Raw genomic sequence first — 25,653 nt, forward strand, 5'->3', positions numbered from 1 at the left:
TGACATTGACCTATTTCATACATATGCTCGTCAATTTGTTTCACGTCATTTAGCAGTATCATGTCAATTATTGAAGTTTCATAATTAGGCTGATTGTCAAGAAATACTGCATCAAATTTCATGAAACTTTGTACGGATGTTAAGCTCACATTCAATAACAGTGAAAAAGACATTTATCAATGTCGTTTTAATTAATTTGTAATTGCATATGTAATGAACTTTCCTAATTAGAGTGATATATCCACAAATACAACGTCAAATTTGATGAAACTTGATACAGATGTTGATCTCATAGTGTTGTAAATACTGCATCAAACTTTATGAAATATGGTACCGGTGATTATCTGTTAGTGTTAGGTTAGTAGGCAAAAATGTTTTGCAACATCCTGTCGATTAATTCCTAGTTGACTCATTTAATGACCTTTAGGATAGTGGCCTACATTGGTTTTATGTTTTCATCAGCATGGAACTCATTCTTGGCCATTGAGCGCCATCTGTATCAAAGTATTTTTATCACAGACCTAATTAATGAAGAGGATTCTATCCTCTCTGAGGACTTGTTATCAAAGTATCAACTAACAAGTGGGGACTGTGTCATCAACGATGACTTGTTTCTTATAAATTAAATACTTAGTCACCTTACCTTCAGTTTTTGTGGATTTTTTATTTGCTCGTGTTCTATCTCATACATGTATCTTTATACAATTAACTGATATAGGTAGCTGTGTATCTATGTACGGATAGTTTTCAATTGGATTCGAACCCACAACATACGGCATCAGTCGCCTAGCTATGCATGCATGCATACGTTTATCTATCTGGAGAATATATATATATATATATATATATATATATATATATATATATATATATATATATATATAATAACAAAATTACTTCAAGTACAAAGTAATGATATCTGTTACTTAAGTTTCATGCATCCTGCAATCATCAGATAGAAGATGTAGTAGAGGATTCTTAGCTCGACAGTCTTATATATATGATTGGGGCGTACCATTCTATTTGTAGGTGGTGTTAAAATTTGATAAATCATATTTGTTTTGGTGGCGACATTTTGAAACCAGCTCGAGCATTTGTTTAAGTGCGTAGATTTGTCAGCACTGATAATGTGTAATTTTTCTGATATACAAAGATTACATCGCTTGCTTATGTTAGAGTAACTTGATGCTGTGTCAATAAGGGGCTTAATCGACCATGAAATGTCAAAGACCTGGTTCTTTTGTTTGAGGGACCAGACATCTTTCATTACGGAACTATTGCATGTGATTAACGAAGCGCGTCTTGAAGGTGTTATCAGTGAGTCATATATATATATATATATATATATATATATATATATATATATATATATATATATATATAAAGTTTAAAATTAATACACAGTCAGGCTTGTTGTTTTGTATGAACTTTGGTGCATTTTATGTACAACTTTTCATTCTGTAGTTAGAGATTCTTTAGGTATGACAAAAGAAAATGGTAAAATGTTAAGATCACAGATTGCTTCAAAATAACAACACCAAACTGAACTTTGCCGGATTGAGCTTACACAGAAGTTAGATGACTGTTTTTGAAACTTTCGGAATACGCATCTGTAAACAGACAATGCAACATGAATTTGGAAGAAATGCATAATGTACAGAAAAGAACGTACAGTGCAATGTATGGAACTTATCTTGGTGATAGCGGGTGATTGGAAAAGGTAGGCGGAACAAAGGAAAAGCTAAATTTATATATTTGTTTAAAGTGCATAGAGGGCAGTCTACAGGCGATCACAAAGGAGCATGGGAGAGCGATGATAGACTGGTTTTTTATCGCCCAGGTGTGCCTGTCTTTAGTTTTTGCATTTAAAGTGTTGTAAATTGGTTGTTGTAACATCATTGATGATGTGTGCATTCTAGTTACAATGAATTTCTACAGGGGTGTTTTTTTTTCATGTCATATCATGTAAAGATTATCAGTACACTGAAACGCAGGTGAAGGCTTTGTTTCACCAGTATACTGTTTCGTGCATTGCTTTTTGTTTCTAGATATCGTGTATTATTGCTTTTACATTTAATATTCTTCCCAATAGAATAAATAGCATTATCAGTTGTTCTGTGTGTTTGTTTTTGCTGTGTGGCAGAGAGATCCATACAATCCCCACTCCTTTAGCAAGTTTTCAGTTGATAATACAGACATGCAGCCAGGGGAAGTCACAATTGTCCCATCTTGTAAAATGCGACCCTTCCAGATACCCCTATTATCTAACATGTGACCCTGCTGTTTTTCCATTTTGTAACACATTTACCCTCCCCAGTTCAATTTCAAATCTTCAAATACATGCAGGACCTTACCAGAACCGCTTTCCCCATACTGTTTCAAATTCACTGTATGTTCATGTCCTGTTCTCTTACCCCTATCATTTCCTCATTCTTTGGAATTTGACTTGTATGTACATATTTACAACACACGCTTTCTTAAATATTCGCACCAAAAAGAAATTACTCATTTTAATGAACCCATATGGAACACACACTACCTGTTTGATGTGTATGTATCCCTATTGCATTCCCATGTGTAATGAACACAAGTTTTGAGTAAAATTCCAATATCATACTTGTGATATAACTAACCACTTCTAACGATCCTAATTTTGCCAAGTTTACTTAAATGTCAGAGTTACTGTTTTATATGAATGCTCCGATACAGCAACTTCAGAATTTGGAAAAAAAAAATCATTTTCGGTTTTCTTCACAGATGCCCAACGATAGTGAAGATATTTTGTGTTAATTTCCAATATCACATTTGTTGTAAACGTATACACTTCTAACCATCCTAATACAATCGAGTACATGCATATCAGTATTATTGCACAGGTAATATTATAGGCTGTTTAATATTTGAAAAAAATAATGTGTTTCCCGTTGACGCCTAATATGGTGAGCTAATATTTTGCATTTTGCATGAATTACAATATCACATTTGTCATATATGTATACACTTCTAACAACCAAAATAACGTCATCAATACCCCCATCAATTGTTAAACACATATACTAAGCTTAGCATGTTTTTCCGACGGGGTGGAATTTGGCATTTAAAATGAAATTTGAGAAAATTTCTTGCACACATAAACCTTTCAATCATCCCTCTGTCTTGTCAATGTACACACACACACACGCACACACACACCTATACACACGCACGCACGCTTGCACGCACACACGCACACACACACACACACAAACACACACACACATATATATATATATATATATATATATATATATATATATATATATATATATATTTATCATACATGCTATGCCTGTATTGCCATTCTTCTATTGTTCAGACGGTACTGATATGAGCCCATATTTTAACTAGTGAAAATATGGATTATATTTTCACTGTAACCGAACTACTTACAGCGACGCGTACGCGTGACCTTCGCTGTATGCATGACCATCTTTGGTATTTGTACATATAAAACAGCTGAGCGAATAAGACAAATGACAATCCGAAATGTCATTATGATTATGGTCAAAATTCTATTGTTTGCAGTCACTTTATGGGCATTACACTTAGGCCAAGTACAGTTGTACCAAAAACATACAAACAAACGTAATAAAAATTTGTATAATTTGCCGACACCTGTCAATTCACGGCCGGTCCCGTGGCGACAGTGTTTTCGTGTCGTCTACGCTGCTGAAGATTACACCATGGATATATGATTACACGTAAAGATATCGGTTGACAGAGCACCATGATAGAATCGCTTTGCGACAAGTTTCCTGTTGATGAGCTTAATGTATCTGGGCGGTGAATTACATCGTTTACAGTCGTAAATGAGCCACGAAAATCCAATCGCACTGAAAATACTCGCGACAGACAAGGTTGAAGGTGCACATGATATTTCCGATTTGTACTTGTCATGTTCGTGTCTGGTGGCACCGATGCGGTGCGGGTTTCAGATACAATGTACCATCTTGGGAAAGTCAAACTTTCGCTTAGGTTGTTAAAGGAAGTTGAGTTCTATTTAGGCAAGCCAGGAACGAAAATATACGAGCACAGACGACGGAAATACCTTTAAAATGTTTTATTTGTACAGCAACAAAATCACGAACGAGTTACGACACTACAGCTTACAGTGTACTCACTTCATGTTTTCACTAATCCGCTTACTAAGATGGTAAATTCGGCATATTTGACGTCTTGGAACATGTATAATTCTTCGAGATAAACTGACTGGTACGGGTATTATATCCACTGTATGTGCATTCATAGATGTCGCAGAGCTGCTTGCTCTGTGCTCTCAGCAGTTCATACTCGATAGAGTTTGAGCGTGGCGCGAATATTTTGACCCTTTTGGCGGCCTCATAACTTTCACGCAGGGATGAGGTTATGTATCAAAACACGAAAACACATCCATTTTACAAACTCCCGCCTATGTTTTACATCCACCGTCATTTTAAACTAAAAATAAATCTTCTTCAAATTGTGAAAACCTGTGTCAACATCGTAATATTTAAATTGTTTGCTTTAAAAGTGCTCCATAAGCCCTCCTTTGAAGTGGAATAGCCCAATAGCGGAATAATATCAAGAAGTGATACGGTTGTCATCACTCCTTAGCAACCAACTTTTTATAAGTACAGCCTGGAGGAAGCAAGGTCGATTTCAAGTTGATTTCGTCGCTAATTTCGGAGCGTCTGTAGGAAAACAGTCATAACCAAAGCATGCATGTATGATAAAGGGGTTATTACACGAAGTTAGGGCGATACCGCGTCGTATTCTCGTGATGTGTCCGTATTTTGACTCGTTGCTGCGCAACTCGTCAAAATACGGACACATCACTCGAATACGACGCGGTATCGCCCAAACTTCGTGTAATAACCCCTAAATATATATCGCCTGTTCCTGTGCATGTCGAATCAGTGTGTGTCATTTGTAATGCATCAGACAAGAAAAGAAGTTAGACCATGGGGGTCGTAGAAATGTCCGTTCCCAGCGGTAGGGGTGTCTTGGTCTCAGAACAGGTTTCTTCTTGCTATTGTTTATTTTATTTTAATATGTTTGACTATCATATGTATTGCCAATAAACATTTACACTGCCAACATTTGTCGTCTTTGTCTTATGTTTGAATTGCTGTGAGCAAATCTTCATTTTTTTCATATCTACAAATCATTCACATTCGAAAGTACCTGACACAGGACACAACCAGACACCCAGTTCATGCTTTTGTTACATCGAGATGGGGTCATTGTAATAGTTCTATATGGAATCTCCCAACTGTATGAATAAGCTACAACTTGTCCAGAATACCACTGCCTGCTTCGTCATCAAAGCCAGGAAGTTCGATTACATCATGCCTGTCCTTCACGAGCTCCACTGATTGCAAGCCAAAATGCGCATTAAATTTAAAATGTTGTTGCATAAATTCCGCATAATTCACAATAGCGCATCACTTTACTTGCATGATCTTCTTTCCAAATACCGACCAGTTTGTCGTCTCCCCTCCGAGAATAGTTGCATATGGAAGCTCTGAGAGTTTCAACCAAGTCATTTGGAAATCATGTATTTAGCTATGCTGCACTAAAATTATGGAATGACCTGCCGCTTTCCACTAAACTGTGTGCTTCCCTTCAAATTTAAATGATCACCAAAATCTCATCCTTTAACGACGTCTTTGGATTTTAATGTGGCTAATGTTTTACGCTCTTTTATTGTCTTGGCCACTTTTAAATCATTTGCTCTTCATGATTCTTTTTGATATCTCAGTTTTGAAATATTTTTCAGTGTGTATTTATTCGTGCCAAAGCGCCTTTGGGCACGTTTATCAGTGGATGGCCGCGCGATACAAATGCTCAGGGGCGACGTCAAAAACTCGCGCTATGTCCGATAAAAAAACTTAACATTTAAGTTTAGGGGTAGGGATTTTGATCCATCAACGTTTCTATTCGACTAATCGATTTAAGGTGCAAATTACCACGGAATGAATATATTGAAAAAAAAAATTAGCAGAAATGCACACTTTTATGTTGAAGCCCGCTGACAGACTTTTTTTGGCAACTCATGTACGATCGTCGCAAATCGTCAAAGCTGAAAATAACCAATCACTGCCATCGAAATTTTCAACATCTATCCGTCATCCCAGGACGAAAGTCTTGACAGTGTACACATTTCGAGAAAATTACATCACACAATTTCGCGCAAGGCAACAGACTTGTAGCATCAAGTATTTTGATTTTTTCCTTTTTTCTTATCCTACCGTCTATGGTTTGTGCAAGAAACAAATGGTTCGTGGTCGTCAAACTCTCCAGACAAAGTAATGCTTCCAAGTTACAGGTGAAAGCAACGCTGTGATACATCGTGATATCGTTGTTTTATGACGACTGGGTATAGTATGATGATGGTAGTACGAGGTGGTACTTTGAGCGTGGGACGAGGTAGTTCCCGGGGAGGACGAAATGGTTTTGGAACGAAGTTTTGAGGGCGACCTGGTTTTGGTGTGAAGAATCCGGACCCCTAATCGATCTGTCAACATTACAAAAGAAGCTGTATTACGTTAGGATGTCGAGTGATGTCGATACGTTGGGTCATCGATAATGGTTATGGTCAGATTAGAGGAGGATGCGGCCAAGTGACAAAGAGTTTAAAAAAATAGGAGGAAGACCGTCGATGTGACATGATGCACTGCAAAGATCATGAGTATAACTAGAAAAATTAAGTACTCCTATTCCCAAAATTTCGTTTCGTACAGAACCTTTCGGTTCCCAAACTAAAGGGAGGGGATCGTCATAACTACGCTTAAAGGTCCTGTAAGACACGTACGCACGCGACCATTGTAAACGTTGCCGCCAAGGTAAAGAAAGTCACTACATGTGTGACGTAATGACGATTCCCTCATCCTATATCGGTATTGCAATGAATCTTATCGAAGATCAAGTAGAGGTCGGTCTCCTTCATGACACCTCAGTTAAAGACGATGAAGAGAGAGACTCTACAGGAAAATCCCCAGGTGTCATGAAATCTGTTCGGATATTATAAGCATTTGTGCAACAAGAACATTTTAGTGCGACAGGTGCATATGTGGTTCTATCTTCGTCATCAAACCTTTCCAACATAATGCCTTTGGTACTTTGTTGTCCTACTTTCCCAAATTTTATACAGCAGCCAAGTCATTGATATTTACATTAATATATGCAAAACACACCAACGCATTCATAATTGATGATTACCTAGTGGCACTTTCTTTGGCTATCAACCAACAACCATAAAAAGCCTTGCTTTCTTTTGACTTGTCAGCTTTGAATAAATCCGGTTACCGTGGCGGTCAGGTGTTTATCAAAGATATACCCAAAACAACACGGGGAATTAAAAACGTTATATAAAGTCTCAAATACCCAACACCAAACCAAAAACAAATTAAAATACAACTTCAAGGGAAAACAATTATATTTTAAGGTATCAGTTGCAACCCCAATTTGCCGAAGCTTGTAACATTGCTTGACTCGTCTGCGGCTGGCTATAAATGAAATGTTTTCGGAAGCTGGATTGTCAACCAATTATAATCTTCAAGAAAATTGTAAGCTATGACAAATCATGCTGTCCTACTTTGCACAACCTCCACTTTAAAAGTGAGGGTTTCGGACCATTGGGGTTAAATACAGATGAACAACATTCTGCAGTTGTGAAATTAGGCACAAATAGACCAGAGTCTTGTCCGAAGAGTTTGTGCGCATTTCCCCTACAGAAACCCAGCGTTCTTTGGCCTTTGTGACTTTCTTGCCAGTGTGAGTTTTCTATGAAAGATTTGAGACTAATGTCATGCGTAAGAATTTTACAAAATTTTAATTGTCGTGATATGGTGACCTTTTAAATCAGAAATAAAATTCTTCGTGTTCTTCATCACGTGATCCGAATAATGTTGTGTTTTTCCAGATGAGTTTTCGAATTAACTTTTAAGAGGGATTCAACACAAAGGTAATCTTCCTCACCAACCTACAGGGGTTTGATTATTTAAGTAAATATTTACACATCCATAGGAATCATCAAAATCCAAGGTATTTCATCAAAATTTACATATAAGTGAATATTTCGCACCGATAGGAAGAACAAGGGTAGCAACGGAAAACCCACGAAGTTTACTGATGATAACTGCTCACTATTAAGAAAATTAATATCTATTTTCCAATGTAGACAGTTCGTCTTTACAAAGTGAAAAATTAACAGACTGAACATACATCCTTGTTGAGTGCCCTGTCACAGTTGGCATGATGAGGTAGGCCTTGTGTACGTTTACAGAGCAAGACTTATGTTGAGATTGCGTAACAAGAGCATTCCACTTTCCTTTAAAAATACCATGGATCCCATATGAACTAAATCGTCATTTACCTATCAAATATTTGAAAATAACATAGAAAAACACGATCGGAACTAATTTTGGGATAACTGGATCATATTTTTTCAAATTTCTCAAAATTGTTCGGTGCCCCGTAGCCTAATGTTGCAATAATACAAATTACTAACAAAAACGAGTGTGTAACGTAAAAAAAACAACAGATTAGCTTACGTTTGCAGATGTAACATACATTACTTCACCATCCAATTATCCCAAATTAGTTCCAATCGTGTTGAAGTGACATCCTCTCACAGAGATCTTTCTTGAATAAAAACTTGAAGGTTTAATATTTGATCTGTTGTTGATTAAGCTTTTATGAAACAAGCTTTTGCTTCTTCTCTACTATACTATTTAGTCTACCTGCCAGGTCTAGGTTTTGGGACCCAGGTGTAGTGGTCAACGAGAAAGTTTCATTTGCCATTTATGTTACTGTTCATGTATGGGGTCTCCGCTACGATGTGTGAAGTTGAAAATGTTGCCATGGTTTTATTTCCATTACGTCATTCAAATGTGTCATATGCCTACTTCTGACCAGATACGGAAATGGAAAACGATATAACTTCTGTGAGTCATTTTTTATGAAATTTGACGGGAAGCGGCAAAATTACTTTACTGACTTTATGAAGGAAATACATCGAGGTTCAGTCGGTCTGGCAGTCGGTTTTGGGCGCGTGTTAGGGTCACACATGGGGTTTTTCGCTAGAGGGGACAAGGAAGTATAAATTGGCAAAGTTTCTATTCCTACCACGTTGTATGAAAACAACGGCATATATAAAATAAGTGAAGAATGAAAACTGAAGAAGAAGCGATAACTTCCTGGCATTTGGATAATTTTTTCTGAACTTTGGTGGAAAACTGCAAAATAACATTACTACCTGAATTAATGACTGAATGGGGAACGACACTTTCACAATTTTTTTTAGTTCTTTTGTTTTGACTTTTCTGTGATAAAAAACATGGCTTCATTACTCCTATATATTAAAATCTTTTCCCGGTACACGATTGTAATCTCGTTTCTTACTTTGCCCCGTTCTCGCGCTATAGGTCGAAGAACGGCGTGATTTGGGGGCTCCAGGTTCTCTACGATTTCAGGAATATGGTGATATACAAATTGTGTGATAAAAATCCCGAAATTTGACTAAAAATGCGATTCTTTAAACTCCCGTTTCAGTCTCGCGAGAGAGATGAAAGTTTATTTATTCCCACAACAAAATTTGAGTCGGTAACCCCTTATTTGTATGTTATTAAATTAAGTATATTTTCATGCGCTAATTTCTTCGATTTTCGGCAAAAATTGCACTTTTCTATATTTTTACTCAGTCCGTCGAGCGCGTGAGTGACGCTCTTCCATTTACTGCCTGCCACCATTTTCGAACGCCATTGATACGTGACCCCCGTCGCTTACCCTATGCACTTCTGTGGTTTTATGATTATGAAGAAAAGCAAATAAATGGCTTAGAATTGGCACATCCTGATTGATTTAACCTCTAAGGTATATTGCAAATTTGTACGTTTTTCATCATTTCGCAGTTTGAATGCAGAATTACCTGCGCCTAACGACGAAAAGTATAAAATTTGACAGGTTACGTGTATATCGGTGTGCGCCCCCCTGGCGCGGTACAACCATAGGAGTCATTGAACTCTCAACAGAGTTTACGCGCGGAAATGTATAGTTTCAAGTTCGTCTACATTCCCATTCAATCTATCTCCCAACAGAAAACACAATACATAATGCTAATCACTTTGTTCATGAGGAGTGTGGCTCACGTGCTTTATTCTGGTGTCATTTCCTTTGCTTCAGTTTACATACTTTGTATCTATCAGCTGAGATCCACCCCAGCCTACATAGCTACATATCTCTGTGCCGACAAAACAATATTTTAACGCTTTACTTCGAACCGCTATAAAATATTAAATTTGCAGACGGACAAGCGGGAAGTTTTCGTATTCTGCGCGCCAAACATAACAAGTTTACTATGACCCGGTGACCTGCTGAGGTCAGGGGTTCAGTGGGGCAGCGGAGCTTTGGCCGCGGTGGGGCAAGGGGATACATATTTACGTAGTTCTACCGTCGCGTGTCGGCTTTCATACGACTACTGAAGTTTTAAAATTCTGACACAAAATGTATTATTATCCAATGACGATTATATCTTTGCATTTTACACAAAGATATTTTCTAACTCTTGCTGACTGGTCATGAACAGTACGCATGCATATACCGTGTATATGTACGCATTTCTAGTAGAAGTGAACAGATATCGATCACAGGTGCAGGTCGTGCGTACAGCGTCACGGTTGCTTGGATAGTCGGTGGAAAGTGTGAGGCCGAAGGCCGAACCTCGGTTCTGCTTTACACCAGTCAGTCCCGAGGTTCGGCCTTCGACGCAGCCTCAATTTCGTTTCAGGGCCTTCGATCGACTATCCAACTTGAAGCAACGCTGCACCCATGCGTACCTGTGGTCCCCGGTGGTGGCAGTCCCCGGATTGGTGGGTACCCATGCGCGTTACCAAATTCACGGAAAAGGGGTGTTTTTCTTCAGTCATCTCGGAGATTCTGGGTCCGTGAAAACGAAAAAAAGGGGTACTTTTTCAGAGTAACCTCCGAGATTAGGGGTAGTCCTTTCATAATCTCCCTAGGACACTAAATCTGGTCTAGTCTCACTCACAAAGATGATGGGAGGTGTATTGTCACACAGGAGCCAGCAGAGAACTCCAGATCCAAACGGATAAGGAAGATGATTGTGTATGAATGTGACTAAAATCAGGTGAGGACAAACATTTGTGATGTATGTACATGTATACAAAGTCAACCTCCAGGGTCAACCCTGGAAGTCAACATACTAACCTCCTAGATTTCGAAAATTAAGGGTATATGTTTTTTACGGCTAATTTCTCCCATATTTGCCACAAATAGGGGGTATTTTTCTCAGAAATATTCTAGGAAAGGGGGTACTTTTCAAACTTGGGTAACAAGCATGGGTACCCACCAACCCGGGGACTGCCACCGCCGGGCTGTGGTCCCGATAACATTTGATGGACATCTTTCGTTGTCAATGAGCTGAGTACTGAGAATGGTCGGCCGATATCGTTTTTTATAGCTTTGATATACGATCCATCAAACTTGCATCCTGATTTAGTTCACACACTCTGCTTATAGCATTGTACCCTGGCCATATTTGTCCCCACTGGAGGTGAAGGAAGTCAGCATAGACCATCCGGTCCATATACGTCAGAGGTGCTCGCAGCGCCCGTGTTGCCTGGCTAAAAAGTCGATCGCAGGCTGAGAGTGTGAGGCTCAGTCCGATAATTTGCATCCATATCTGCCAAACCGCTTTCGAACGATGACGTTGATGGTGGTAATTGCATGTTTTCTATTCAAAAATGTTCCACAAAATAGTTGAGATACAACACTTTACTGGCACTTTGATCCCGGCTTTTATTTCAATTGAGGCCACATCCGGAGTTCGAATCGACCATGGTACAAACAAAGCCATGTGCGCAAACGCGCACAGACGTACGTGTATTTCCATACGCGTTCAGTACACATGTGGGTTTGTTTGTACCGGCATCACGTGATCATTTGGGCGTACTGAGTTAGCCTCTCCAGAGGGCGCCGTGTATGACCTTCGGGCCACAAGTGGACGCGTTCAACACGTCTCTCAAAATCCACCTTGAATGCTTTATCTGATTGGCTGTTCTCATGGGTAAAGCTGATTGGTTGATTACGCCCGGTAGAATATAAACACGGAAGTAGCTCGGAGCAGACGACAACTGCGGACAAGAGAAATTGAGAAAGTTTTGCTTGTCTAATATTTTTTTCATTATGTCATACTTGGCCAGAGTCTGTGTGGCTTGCAACACCACAGTTGACGAGAAACACTATGTTTCTGTGTTTGGGCGGTGCTCTACTGAAATCGACATCGTTGGTCGCCTTCGAGAATGGGGTGCTGTCAATTTGTCAGGCAATCAGGGGCAGGTTATCTGTCAAAGGTGCTATCGAAGAATTTTAATTATTGAAGAAAAGATAGCAGAATTTGCATGCATTTGTCATGCTGAAGGTAAGTTACTGTATCATCGATGCCACATGCTGATGCACGTAAACCGTTACTACAACAAAGCCTGTACCCGGAAGTACAGGCTTTGTGTAGTACCGGCTACGCGTAGCGACGATATCAATGCCATGAAATTTTCAAAATGTACAAGTGAACAATTGATGATGCGTTAGGCCGGCAGATCGATGTATTGCGCAAAATACAGGGTCTGATACGTATACCATATATTGTCTCAAAGTGTCATACGGATTCTCCATACTTAGGGCCCGGCTCGGATAGAATTAACAGGGAGGCCTGAGGGGAGGGCTGGTGCATGGCTCGGTCCTACCTCCATGGCTGGTGTCACCATTTTTCATGCAAATGTTCATGCAAATGTTTAGGCGAGGTCACTAAATTTTGTGAAAGCGTTTGAGGGAGGACCAGTATTTTTCATACAAGGAAATTTTTATACAATATGACCAAAATATGTAAATGACCTAGACAAAATTTCAACTTAAGGACTAAACATAACTAAAAAGTGATAAAATTATATCTTACGGCCACATAGAATTAAAAAATACTGATTTTCTGAAACCATCATTGTGCAAATCTAAAACCCTGTCAAGATTTTGACTTACTTGCATGTTTTTATGAAATAGAGTGTTACTAGAGAACACAAACTTCACTCTAGGCTCTTTGTCTAATTGCACAAACATAGAAATATATTAAAAAGACAAATCATTTTTGGCATTATTAATTTCACACAAAAATGCAAAGTGAACATTCTCTTAGCCAAGGACAATAATTCTATTGTTATGCTGTCAAAGTTTGTACATAAAATTTTTCAAGGGACAGTTCAGGTTGTTAAAACATTTCTGACTTATAAAAAATATAATTTAAATCATAATAGTGTTACAAAAATCATGCCATTTCAAAATCTTCTACTTCAGACATGAGAATTCACCTCCCAAGCTGCTTACATCATGTTGGCACCAATTTTCATCAAAGCTCTCCAAAAGATTTTAAATAATAAAAGTGCTACTAAATCACACTATTTCATTTCTATTCTTTAAAAATCCTCAGCATATGAAGGAGCGGAATCTCCTCTAATAATAATAATAATAACCATCTTGCAGTGTACCCATTTTCATAAAAGCACCCCTCACCCTAATTCTGTCCACACCCTCAAAATGCATATTTTTTATCATTCTCAACTCTATGGCATCAGAAAAGGGAGCAATATTTGTAAAGTTATATTTGCTGATTGTCTGGTATGTATATTACAATGAATGTGTCCATAGTTGCCAGACTGAGTCCCGGGGCTCAGTATTATTGCATGATAATCTTTAAGTTGTATGTCCAATCTTCTCACACAATTTTTACAAATTTTCATTTTATATTTCAGAGTCATCTGTTACAGGGGTAGAGCATGTAGGATCTAAGTCTGATAGAGTTGCCTATCAGCTCATCAAACCGAAACCAGTTTACAACTGCAATAACAACAACAGTACCAGTAATATCAGTCTTAATGATGCATCAGTGTTAGATACATCAGGATTACAGAATCCAGAGATGGCAGACTCAAAGTTGTCAATACCATTGAAACAAGTATGTCAAACAATGATTAATGATTTTGTGTAGAAATCTCGAGTGTCCTATTTTTACTGATTTTTTGATGTTCTACATTTTTGGTAAAAATTCATCTTCTCTGGAACTATTTGATGATTGCCGTCAATTTGGGTTAGACGCATGCAACGGTGTCTTATCTTTCAACTTTGTTCAAATTATAACACAATTAGGCCAGAAAGAAAAAAATTACTGTTCATCGGATTTTTTGGACCAAGGTTCAGGAGCGGCGAGCGAAAATTTTTATTTTTATTTTTTATTTTTAATCCAAGGGTAACGATGTACTCAACTTGACAAGATGGAGAAATTTCTGCCAAAAACCAATCAAGTTTGTGTTATGCTTTGCAAAATTCAGATGTTGCAACAACGTATTGACAGTCAACTCAGGGAAGACACGTCAGAAGTCGAATTCAAAATCCCATGCCCAAAACCCGACAAAGTGTAGGGCGCCACTAGTGGCAGTACTAAAATATTTGCAATGCAGAAGTATGAATTTCCCAAAAACCAAAAAAATTTCCAAATCGGCCGAAGTAGAAGCGGCGATTCCAAAGAACAATTCATTTTTTCTTTCTGGCCTTAGCAGTATTTGACTTTGGGGACAATTTGTGGATATTAGTCAAAAAATTCTTTCTCAAAAACTACTGATCAAAATGCTGTGACTGATCAAAATGCTGTGAAATTTAATTCTTATGATCTAATAGATATCCTTATTGCAACATACCCATATTATGTGGAAATCATTTTTATACATTTAGCTTGATTTGATAATTGTATTGGAGCAACAATGACACTGACAGACATTGTTACTATTTTTATTTCAGTAATTTTGAGTGTTGTGTAATAGAATTAGTGTGGAATTTGATTTTTGAAGATTAAATGTTTCGCTCCTGGCCTTTCTTATGGCTATGAAAGAAAAATTCAAGGAGTAATATATTTTTTTTCATCCTGGCCTTTACTATATCTGAATACATGTATGCTAAAATCAACCTTTGTGTACTTGCAACAAAATACCACTGACTTGTTTGAAACTTTATGATGTGCAGCATTATATAGTCAGACATGTGAAATCTACCTAACCAGTTTAAGAGGTATTTCCTTTCCTTTTTTAACAGAATGAAACAAAGGATCTTCACTTGGCTGTTCAGACGGGTTTACCACAGTTGATTGCTTCTAAAGTTTTAAAAATCAGATCACTGAATTTTGCAATCAAAAAGAACCTGTTGATTCAGCTGAACAGTGACTGTGAAAGGCTGTCCAAGAAAGATGCCAGTGAAAGTTCAATTTTGAGGTAAAATTCCTTTTCAAACATAATGTGAATTTTCATGTGATTTCCTTTGAAACAGTAAAAGGTCATTGTTATTTAAGGTTGGTCGTGGTATTCAAGTAAATACTCACAAATTGGTGAAGTTTACTTTTTAGCACAATTTCAATGAGTACATTGTAAAGAAGTAAAAAAATATGGGGTATCCATGCAAAATTTTGAAAAAAATGATAAAAATGACAAAAAAATAGGAAATTTCCCCATCTTTAAGAAATATTAAAACTTCACAAAAGGTCTTCTCTGAACACAAAAAGAATGGTGGATCCCAGTACTGACATAGTATTTTCAACTGACATGTCGGCTGAAAGTCTGTCAACTTCATTCTGTAATAAGTATTGTCAAACATTTTATATAAATTTCTAAAATCACAATTTTATTTGAAAATGCTGGTTTTTCAAAGAATAAATTATTAGGAAAATGTAAAAAGGTTTAAATTGATTTTTTACATGTTGCAATATATAACCAAAAGTTGATGTTCTTTCATTTTGAAGCAAAAATAAATGGGGTCCTCATGGCAGTTTTCTTAAAAAATGCAATAAATGTGGTGAAAATGGTAGTATTTTGCTGGGTTGAGATTTTTGCCCCCTAGCTCACTAATTTTCGACACACCCCAGTGACTTGTTTTTCACCACTCATCAATGTCAATATTTCCCTGGCAAAAACAGTTCTTATTAATTTGATGTATCAAACTTTTCAAATAAAGTTAATGTGGTGAGAGGCATAAGTTTTTGCTATTTTTGTTGTTATTCACGCACACAAGCTTTGGTAGTGAAAATTCCAAAACAAACTCCTACACCTTTCAACAATGGAGCTGCACTATCCTGCATAGAATACCCACAACCTACCTTAATTTTTTAATTTTAATAACTGATGTAAAGTTCCAAGTCAAACGCCTACACCTTTTCAACAATGGAGCTGAACTATCTTGCATGGAATACCACGACCTACCTTAATTTTTTAATTTAATAACTGATGTAAATGTTATAAGGGAACACTCATAAATAGCTATTTCTAAAGGTACAAAGTTGCTCATTTCTGACATTATTTCAGTTATTTAAGTTTCTTTTGAATTATTATTATTTTTGTTCTCCTCACTTAAATATACTCAATCACCAGTTGTTAAAGTTCAACTCTCACGTTTTGCATGCTTATAATATTTGAATTCTGTTATAAAACAGTTTTTGGTACATACCAAAACTAAATGGTGGAAGTAACCATTCATTATGCCCATGTAAAGCGTGCGAGTTGAGCTGTGACATCTAGAGATTGAGCCCATTTCAATTAGCACAACAATACAAATGATATTTCACAATAAACTTAAACAACTGAAATAATGTCAAAATTGAGCGACTTTGTCCCTTTAATGATTATCTGCAAATCAACTGTCCTGTAACTAGAATCACTCCTTATCTCAAGTTGACAACAGGGAACTCCTTTTTAAGAGTTTGTTTCGATGCTTGTAGTACATAATAAAACATCATAGAGCCATGTTTCAGTACTGTTTGCTATTACTAGTATGTAAATTAAATGTGAATCAAATGTTATTATATCTTTTGCACACAATAAAAAGTCAGATAAAGCAAGCCCATACATATTTTGACAAGCGACCTAGCGGCCGATATAGCTCCGCTGTGTTTATGTGAGAGTAACTATTTTTGACACATGTTGATGAAGAAGGTGGAAATCTTTGATAGCTCAATGCAATGGCCAAAAAAAAAGTGGCTAAAATAAGCTGCAAAAAAACACAATTTCATCATACTTTGAATACAGTATATCACATCGGATCATCCCTAAGAACATGTCAACCAAAGCTATCCGATGAGTAGTTTTTTAAGACTGAAACTTTCTGACCAAAATGCCCTAAAAATACAAAATTACAGATTTCATCAGAAATTCAATATATATTACTTAGCTCATCAGTAGAAACCTGTATACCAAATTTCAAAGCTATCAGAACAGTACTTTTTGAGAAACACACTTTTTGACCAAAAATGGCAAAAATTGCCCCAAAATTTCAAAATTGCAGCTTTCATCATAATTTCAATAAATATCATTAAGGTGATCTGTAGGAACCTGTATACCAAATTGCAAAGCTATCAGATAAGTTGTTTTGGAAATACACATTTTTTGACCAAAAATGGAAAAAATTAACCCAAAATTACAAAATTGCAGATTTCATCATAATTTCAATAAATATCATTAAGTTGATCTGTAGGAACCTGTATACCAAATTGCAAAGCTATCAGATGAGTAGTTTTGGAAATACACATTTTTTGACCAAAAGTGGCAAAAATTAACCCAAAAATACAAAATTGCAGATTTCATCATAATTTCAATAAATATCATTAAGTTGATCTGTAGGAACCTGTATACCAAATTTCAAAGCTATCAGATGAGCAGTTTTGGAAATACACATTTTTTGACCAGAAATGGCAAAAATTGCCCCAAAAATACAAAATTACAGATTTCATCAGAAATTCAATACATATTACTAAGTTCATCTATAGGAACCTGTATACCAAATTTCAAAACTATCCGACCAGTACTTTTTGAAAAAAACATTTTTTGACCAAAAATGGCAAAAATTGCCTTAAAAATGCAAATTTGCATATTTCTGCACAATTATAACAAATCTGAAATAGATCATCCCTAGGGACATATGTACCAAATATCAAAGCTATCTGACTGGTAGTTTTGAAGGAGAAGATTTTTAAAGATTTTTTTACCAAAAATGACAATAATTGCCTTAAAAATACAAATATGCAAATTTCACCACAATTTGAACAAATCTGTCTGAAGTCACCCTAAGTAAACTGCATATCAAATTTCAAAGCAATCAGACAAGTGGTTTCAGAGAAGAAGATTTTTTTACCAAAAACACCAAAAAATGCCCCAAAAATACAAATATGCAAATTTCACTACGATTTGAACAAACTTAAGTGAGGTCACCCCAAGTGAACTGCATATAAAATTTCAAAGCAATTGGACTTGCGGTTTCAGAGGAGAAGGCAATTGTTGACGGACGACGGACGACGACGGACAACGACGGAAAATCAACCTATTTGATAAGCTCCGCGTCGCTGACAGCGGAGCTAAAAAAACATAAAGACCATTTGTATACTGTGCCAAAACAAATTATCAACGGTTTTCTCAGGAGGGGCACCTTATTCTGGAAATTCTGAGGGAGAAGTAATTGCTTAAAGGTATAGTATGGCTAAGAGGGTGTATCTAAGTTGTTGAATGACCATTTGGTAGCACATATTCATTTACGTGGCCACCTTGCAAAAATGTTTGATTGGCTAGATCTCAACTTTCCATGGTAACAGTGGCTGAATTTTCATAGATAACTGTTTACCTTAGACAGGATTACTGACCAGAATCCTACACATTTTTCTTGTCACACACAGAAGCAAGACACCTTCTGATATGAAGGAATTCAAATGGCATGGCATCCTGAGAGAAATGAAGGATGAGGTTCCATACTTGTTGGATATTTTGGTTGGTGTTGCAGTCCCTGTGCATAGAGAGGCTACTAACTCAAGCCGGTGTGGAGATGCGCGAATGTACCCGATCAGTACAGTCTATGGTATTCTAATGCAGCAAAGACATCGAGAACTGAGTTTACTTCAGAGGATTAATACTGTGATTTTGAGTGCTGGTAAAGCAGATTCCAAGGTATATGTTTACTTGACTCAAGAAAATTACAGATGTAATCTTTGGTTGTGTATCAGTGATCCACTTCATTTTTGCTATAAATTGGGAATGCTTATGACAAATCTTTTTATTTCAAGAAGTTCACTTAATTGTTAAAGGGGAAGGTCTATGAAATCTATGAAAAACTGGTGTAAAATCCATCTTTGTTACTAACTGTCACTTACTTATAGCGCCATGGCGCCCATTTGAAAGCCTTTTGTTATCTGTGGATGTGATGTAACAGTCTAGTACTGCACTGACACTTATAGGGTTACCCAAGCTGTAGACTATGGGGAAGCCCTCTAAGTGTCAGTGCAGTGCTAGGCTTTTATGTCACTTCTACCTATAACCAATAGTTTTGAAAAGGGTGTCATCGCACTATCACTTTGTGAAAGTGAATGAATAACAAAGATTGATTTGACATCAGTTTAATTTTTAGTTCATGAACACATAGTCACTGAGTAATCTTCCCCTTTAATATGGAACAGAATCTGAAAGTAATCCTACATAGTGATTCTAGTTCTCTACACGTGAATCTTGCATCAAATACCAAAGAATTATTAAAATTAGAAAAACTCTAACCACTGTCAGACCACAGATGAAATTTTTATACACAAACTTTATTACATTCAGATAAAATTTCCATTCATAATGCAAATGTTATCTCAGGCGTCTTTGTGTCTCATGGTCTGACTCAGACTGGTTACTGACTGTAACAGGGCCATGATGATTTTATTCAGTTCTTACTAACTCTACAAGTTGGCACTGTTTCTCAGGTCAAACATCAACATTCAAGTTGGTCATTTTATGGCACAAAGGGTTTTAATCAAGAGTTCTAATTGTAAAAACGACTTATCTGTCTCTTCATGTATGTAAGAAATTTATCTGATATACTACTATGACAAAAGGAGGATCAGTCTTTCTCTTTTTTCTCTGATTAGCATACCCATCTTTCTATATACTGTATTGTAAGAAACAAGTCGTCAATAGGTGACACAGTCCCTGCCAGTTCAATGTTGTGTAAATCTGATTGTACAATGTTTTGTCATTGAGGCTGCACTTGACTTCTCCAACATGGCCAAAGTTACCAGTGAGCCAACCAGGTACATCCCACCATCTCCATCTCCATCTTCAACTCAACCTGTCAAGAAAGATTATACTTTTGTTATAATTTTCTATTTGCTCAAGTCATTAGCAAATGGATAATGAAAGAGGATGAACTGTATGCGTATACATATAATTTCTGTTTCATATGATTTCAGACTTATGATCGTTTCAACCGGCTTGGTGTCTGTCTGAGTCATCAGCAGGAAATGAATATTCTTGAGTACATAGGAGGAAGATATCAAGATGAAATCATCACAAAGGTGACACAGGGCAGGAAATTTCAAATCACAGGTGACAACCTAGACTTGAAGGAAAATGTTCGGCAACTGTTGGTGAACAACAAAAACAAGGATCATCACTGGTTTACTTTGATATTAGTTTTTGACAGAATTGATTTTTCATCTTTTCCAAATGAAACCCCCAAAGCTAATCTACATGACATGCCGCCGTCATCTTTCATACCATCAAAAGAAGAAAAGCAAATTTTCAGATCAAATCTAATCGTTCTTGTTGCACGCATCATTGTAACACATCTCACAAAATTCAAACATCTTGCTTCTGTTGTACCAGACCACATAGCACACAGATATTCTCAACAAATGGAGCAAAAATCAAGTGTGTATAACCTTCCAATACAATTTAAGGATGAAAAGAAATATAGTGATATGGTAGACATCCAAGTTTCTGTTGAAGATTTTCTTACATCACTGTATGGCAAAGCTAATCAAGAAATCCCACAGGTACCATTTGGAGGGGATGAGTTAACACGAATTCGTGCACATAAGGCTAAATATATAAGGAGTGGGGCACATACACCAACAGATAGACTAGAGCATGTTTGCCCTATCGTAATTGAAAACTGGCATGCTAAACGTGCTTTCCTATCAGTTTTGTGGAGTGAATTGTACAGACAGGATTCTTCTAGGGATTCTGGGACTTTAAAATATTATAGGGAACTATTACAAAGAAACAACTTACCTTCTGATGTCACCAAAAATTATGATGCTGCTAAACAATTTCTCCTCTTGATTGTACGCTGTTTTGTCATTGAGGCTGCACTTGACTTCTTTAATATGGCCAATGTTACCAGTAAGCCAACCAGGTACATCCCACCATCTCCATCTTCAACTCAATCTGTCAAGAAAGATTATATCAATATGGTTATTGGAAAGTTTGTTGATAATTATGTGATCCCTGATGTAATAAATGAATCCCAAGCACAATTTGGTGGCCATGATGCTCAGGTCATGGGTGCAAACCAGCAGGATATTGCCCAAGATCATTTATATTCAGTTGTGCATCATCACTCCCATGTTGATTCCGCTGCTGAACATCAAGAATTTCAGCAAGTCCAGGACCACAACTATACATGTGAACATCCCCTTGGAAGTATTGGTAGACAACTCCATGGTGATGGGATGGATAGAGTTCGCCTTTACAGTAAACAGGTCCTGGAACTTGGTCTGATGTTCATGCAGCTGGATGATACACACAAGGAAGGTGATGGTGACAGAGACATCATAAATTGGAAATATTTGTTGATGTACTTTAGATCAAAGAAAGCACACCATTCAAATTATGCAATTGAGGCCGTCAATAAGATTGCTCAAGTACAAGCCGTGTTGTCTGAGCAAATGGCACAACGTGTGTTATGGGGTCGATCTATAAATCAGAAAGGGGGTGCAGGCAATAATTTTCCAACAGATTTAGGGAATGAGCTTCACAATAATTTCTTCAAGTCAATGGTCAAAGCGATGGGAGCTCAGAAGACTGAAAAGGCAATCTTGAGAGCTTCAAAAGCAGCCACTGTCTCTATGACATTGCCCGTAATTTTGATAATGTCACAAATATTAAACAGAAAAAACAGACCACCCAATGAAAACTGAAACGGCAGATATGAATCTTGTGTTGGATGATTTGCGACAGCTAAAACCTTTTCTAGTAACTCCTGATAGGAGGCACGCACACTTTCCAGATACCGGACTAAGCCCTCTGGAGAGACTGAATATTCCAGAGTTATATTCATGGATACAAAGAAAGAAAACTGAGATATTTGATGAAGTTGGCATTCCATATACTGATGACAATAGTGATCATGAGTATGAGTATTAAATGCCCATAATCTGTTGACATGGTTATTTCAGTGAAAGAAAATAGCACAATCACTGATTTTTGAATGGACTTTTATAAAACCAATGAGACTGGATAGCCAATGTTATATAATGCTTAGACCACACGGGGCTTGTAATGAGATCTCAGAGTGTGGATTCCTTTCATGTACAGTGTAGATTGGATAATGACTGTCATGCACACTGCTGTGGCAGTGTTTATTTGTCAAAGGAAACATACTTTGGCATTGAGTAGTTCATTTCATCTTGATGTCACACACAAAATCCCCATTTTTCAATAGCAAAGGGGTAATTTCAGGCAGTTTTCAGGTTCTGTACTGACTTTTTACTGCACATTGAGTGATTTTATGCAAGCATTATTGATATCACAAAAGGTCAAAAACAGAGACTTTGTCCCTTTAAGCATTTCACTTCGGGGTACATACATTTGTACCTTCAAGGATGTACGAGCGGTAAAATTGAAAATATTGTCATTTCTCTAAATTCTTAATTTATTTTTCTTTGCAAGTATTATCAAACTGTATAATAAAAAAAAAAGGGTTCACCACATTCATTTGTGAGATACAAGACTGTGAATTAAAATGCTGAGTCAGCATTATTTCACCAATGCATTTTTAATGGATGAGATAATTCAATGCTATTTATCTCAAAATTAAGCACGGTGACCATACAATGTTATGTGATCACTATTATTTATTGCTTTGATTAAGCTTTGTGCAAATTTTCATGAAAATGACAATAGCAGAAGTTGCTTTTCCAGCAATGCTCAATGTAATCCTACTGGAAGGGACAAATTCCATGCTTGTGTAACGCTCTTACATCCTTGACGTATTGTAAGTGCAATTTGCTTGTTTCATCATTCAATGTAACTCTGGCCACTACTCTCAAATGGGCTGTCATGGTAACAAACTCTTGACTTTTGATTGGTCTTTGTGCAAATTTCCATGTCACAGACGGGGTATCCTTGATACACCCCTGGTTGAGTATCTTTGCGTCATTTTCTACAGGGTGTTTAGTCTTTACATGCAAGAAACTCAGTTTAACTGACTGTCTTATTGTGTACCTGTGGGATTTTCTTATATTTAAAATCTAAAAGCTCCCAACTCCAATTTCATGCCTCCTGAAGACCTAACAACTTTGTGCTTCATTGGCATAGTTGTCAAGCATTTGGAGAGATAAATTGTTATTTGAAAGTCTCTTTTGTAATTAACTACATAATTTATTGACTAAAGCTGCAATTATAGTTTTTGTAGAGGTTCTTTAGTTAACCTGATGGATTGAATCTTACCAATGAAAGTTTTAAAATTGTAAGGTCATGTAACATGTAAGGGTCATGAAAATGGCCCATTCCATGCCAATACCTTGACTTATAGCTTTGATTTAAACCTTTCACCCCATTTCCCTGTTTAGAGGTCTAGCTTCACCATAGAAGACAATGGACCAAACTATGGTGGTGAAAGGGTTAAAGGGACAAAGTTGCTCATTTTTTTACATTTTTTCTGTTACTTCAGTTTCTTTTGGAATATTATTTATTATGGTCTTTTCACTGAAATGGGCTCAATCTCTATTTGTCGCAGCTCATCTCACACCCTGTTCATGGACACAATACATGATTACTGCCATCACTGAATTTATGGTATGTGCTAAAAATTGTATTAATAATTCAAGTGGTATGACTATGTGCTGAATGAAAGTTGAATTGTAATATATTTCAGTTAGTTTAACAACATAACTGATTTTTTGAGAAATTAAAATTATTGTAATAGGGTCAAAAACGAGCTACTTTGTCCCTTTAGGAATCATATGTTCCTTGAAAAATTTATCTAGAATAGGTTGTTTTTATTGTGTCTTTTTGAATAATAATTCCAGCTGTCTCATATGTATTTGCTTGAAACATTTAAAGTGCACAGTATTGTTGGGCTAAATGAGAGGGATACCAAACGTTCAAGTAAAGATGAAAATATTTGTCAACAGTATGGGCAATTTTGTAATAAATAAGTCATCATTGATGACACAGTCCCCGCTTCTCTATTTGATAAATCTTTGGTGTCTAGGTAGCTGTGGAATGACATTGATGCAACTTGCGTCAGCTCTATGACTTGCAAAATCATCTGAGCAACATTCAATAAATGACCTATCTCTGCCAGTTATAAGTTTTGATGACAAAGAAATGAAAAAATCACAACAAAATGGCTGCCTGGGGCATAAATTGGATCGTACTGCAAAATAAATTAACATGCATATGTACCGGTAGGACATAGTGCTTTGCTTTTGTGCCAAGTTTAAACAAAATCAATTCAAGGACGTTTGAGTTATTGCCGAAAAGACATGAAAAATCGCAACAAAATGGCCGCCTGGCAGCCATATTGGATTGTATCGCGAAAATAAATAGACGTGTATCTGTATGCCATAGTGCTTTGCCTTTGTGCCAAGTTTGAACAAAATCGGTTCAGCAGTGTCTGAGAACCGGCTCCGGACGGACAGACAGGACCCAATCTATAATTCCCGCCAGACTTCATCTGCGGGGACTAAATATGGCCACCATTGAGCATCTTTTCAACCCATTTTTGAGTACTGTATCCAATAACAAGTGGATTTTAAAATGGTTTCAGTTGTAATTTCATCATGTAAATCTTTGTAAACAAGGGAATTATTATCTTAACAAATACTTGATGTCCATAAATTTGAAATGATAGCGGCCAACTTTTATGACATCCAAGTGAACTTACACCCTGGTGTTTTGTTGGTACAATATCATTCAGCTATATATACCAGTACGATATCATACCTTTTGAAACAGCAACAAAAATGTAAGAATGCACGAGACCTGAGTAGTGAACATTACAACAATGTAAAATAACAATTGTATGGTGCACTTTATTATATTGCTGGTTTGTTTACACTATAAAATGATTTTGAGGTAATTGATACAATGATATGAGACCATACTATCAAAAACTACGTTAAATTTGTGCAGTACACACTACGGTGACAATATGAATACTGGCCATTTCAACAATACAGATCTAGAATGCTCAGTGTGTTTATATGAAATTGTCACAGATGTATCTATTGGTTGCCACTTTTTTACTAAATCTTTAAAAAGGTTTTGTCAAGTATATAATTTTGTCAAGGCAATGTAGTATTTAAACTTGTGATGTATGATGAGTTTTGCTGGTGTCCAAATTCAAAAGAATAAATTTCATTTATTTCAAGATCAAGGACTACAGGTGTTTTTTTATTTCAGAGTTAAATTATTTACAATAAGGATCAGTGACACATGAAGTATTATATAGACAATATTTACATGGTTGTGAACATATTTTAAATTGTAGAAAAAGACA

General features: G+C 36.7%; 1 protein-coding gene across 1 annotated transcript; it reads left to right on the top strand.

Moving 5' to 3' along the window:
• Positions 1-12,003: 12,003 nt before the first annotated feature.
• On the top strand, positions 12,004-22,066 carry LOC139125746 (uncharacterized). The gene is made up of 5 exons (XM_070691843.1): positions 12,004-12,460; positions 13,839-14,041; positions 15,172-15,347; positions 18,788-19,055; positions 20,336-22,066. Exons 1-5 carry the CDS (start codon positions 12,226-12,228, stop codon positions 22,064-22,066), a joined length of 2,613 nt encoding a protein of 870 aa, XP_070547944.1. The 5' UTR covers positions 12,004-12,225.
• The last annotated feature ends 3,587 nt before the right edge of the window (positions 22,067-25,653 follow it).

Source organism: Ptychodera flava (assembly GCF_041260155.1).
Source record: "Ptychodera flava strain L36383 chromosome 3 unlocalized genomic scaffold, AS_Pfla_20210202 Scaffold_26__1_contigs__length_13983176_pilon, whole genome shotgun sequence".
In the NCBI taxonomy this organism is placed as follows: Eukaryota; Metazoa; Hemichordata; class Enteropneusta; family Ptychoderidae; genus Ptychodera; species Ptychodera flava.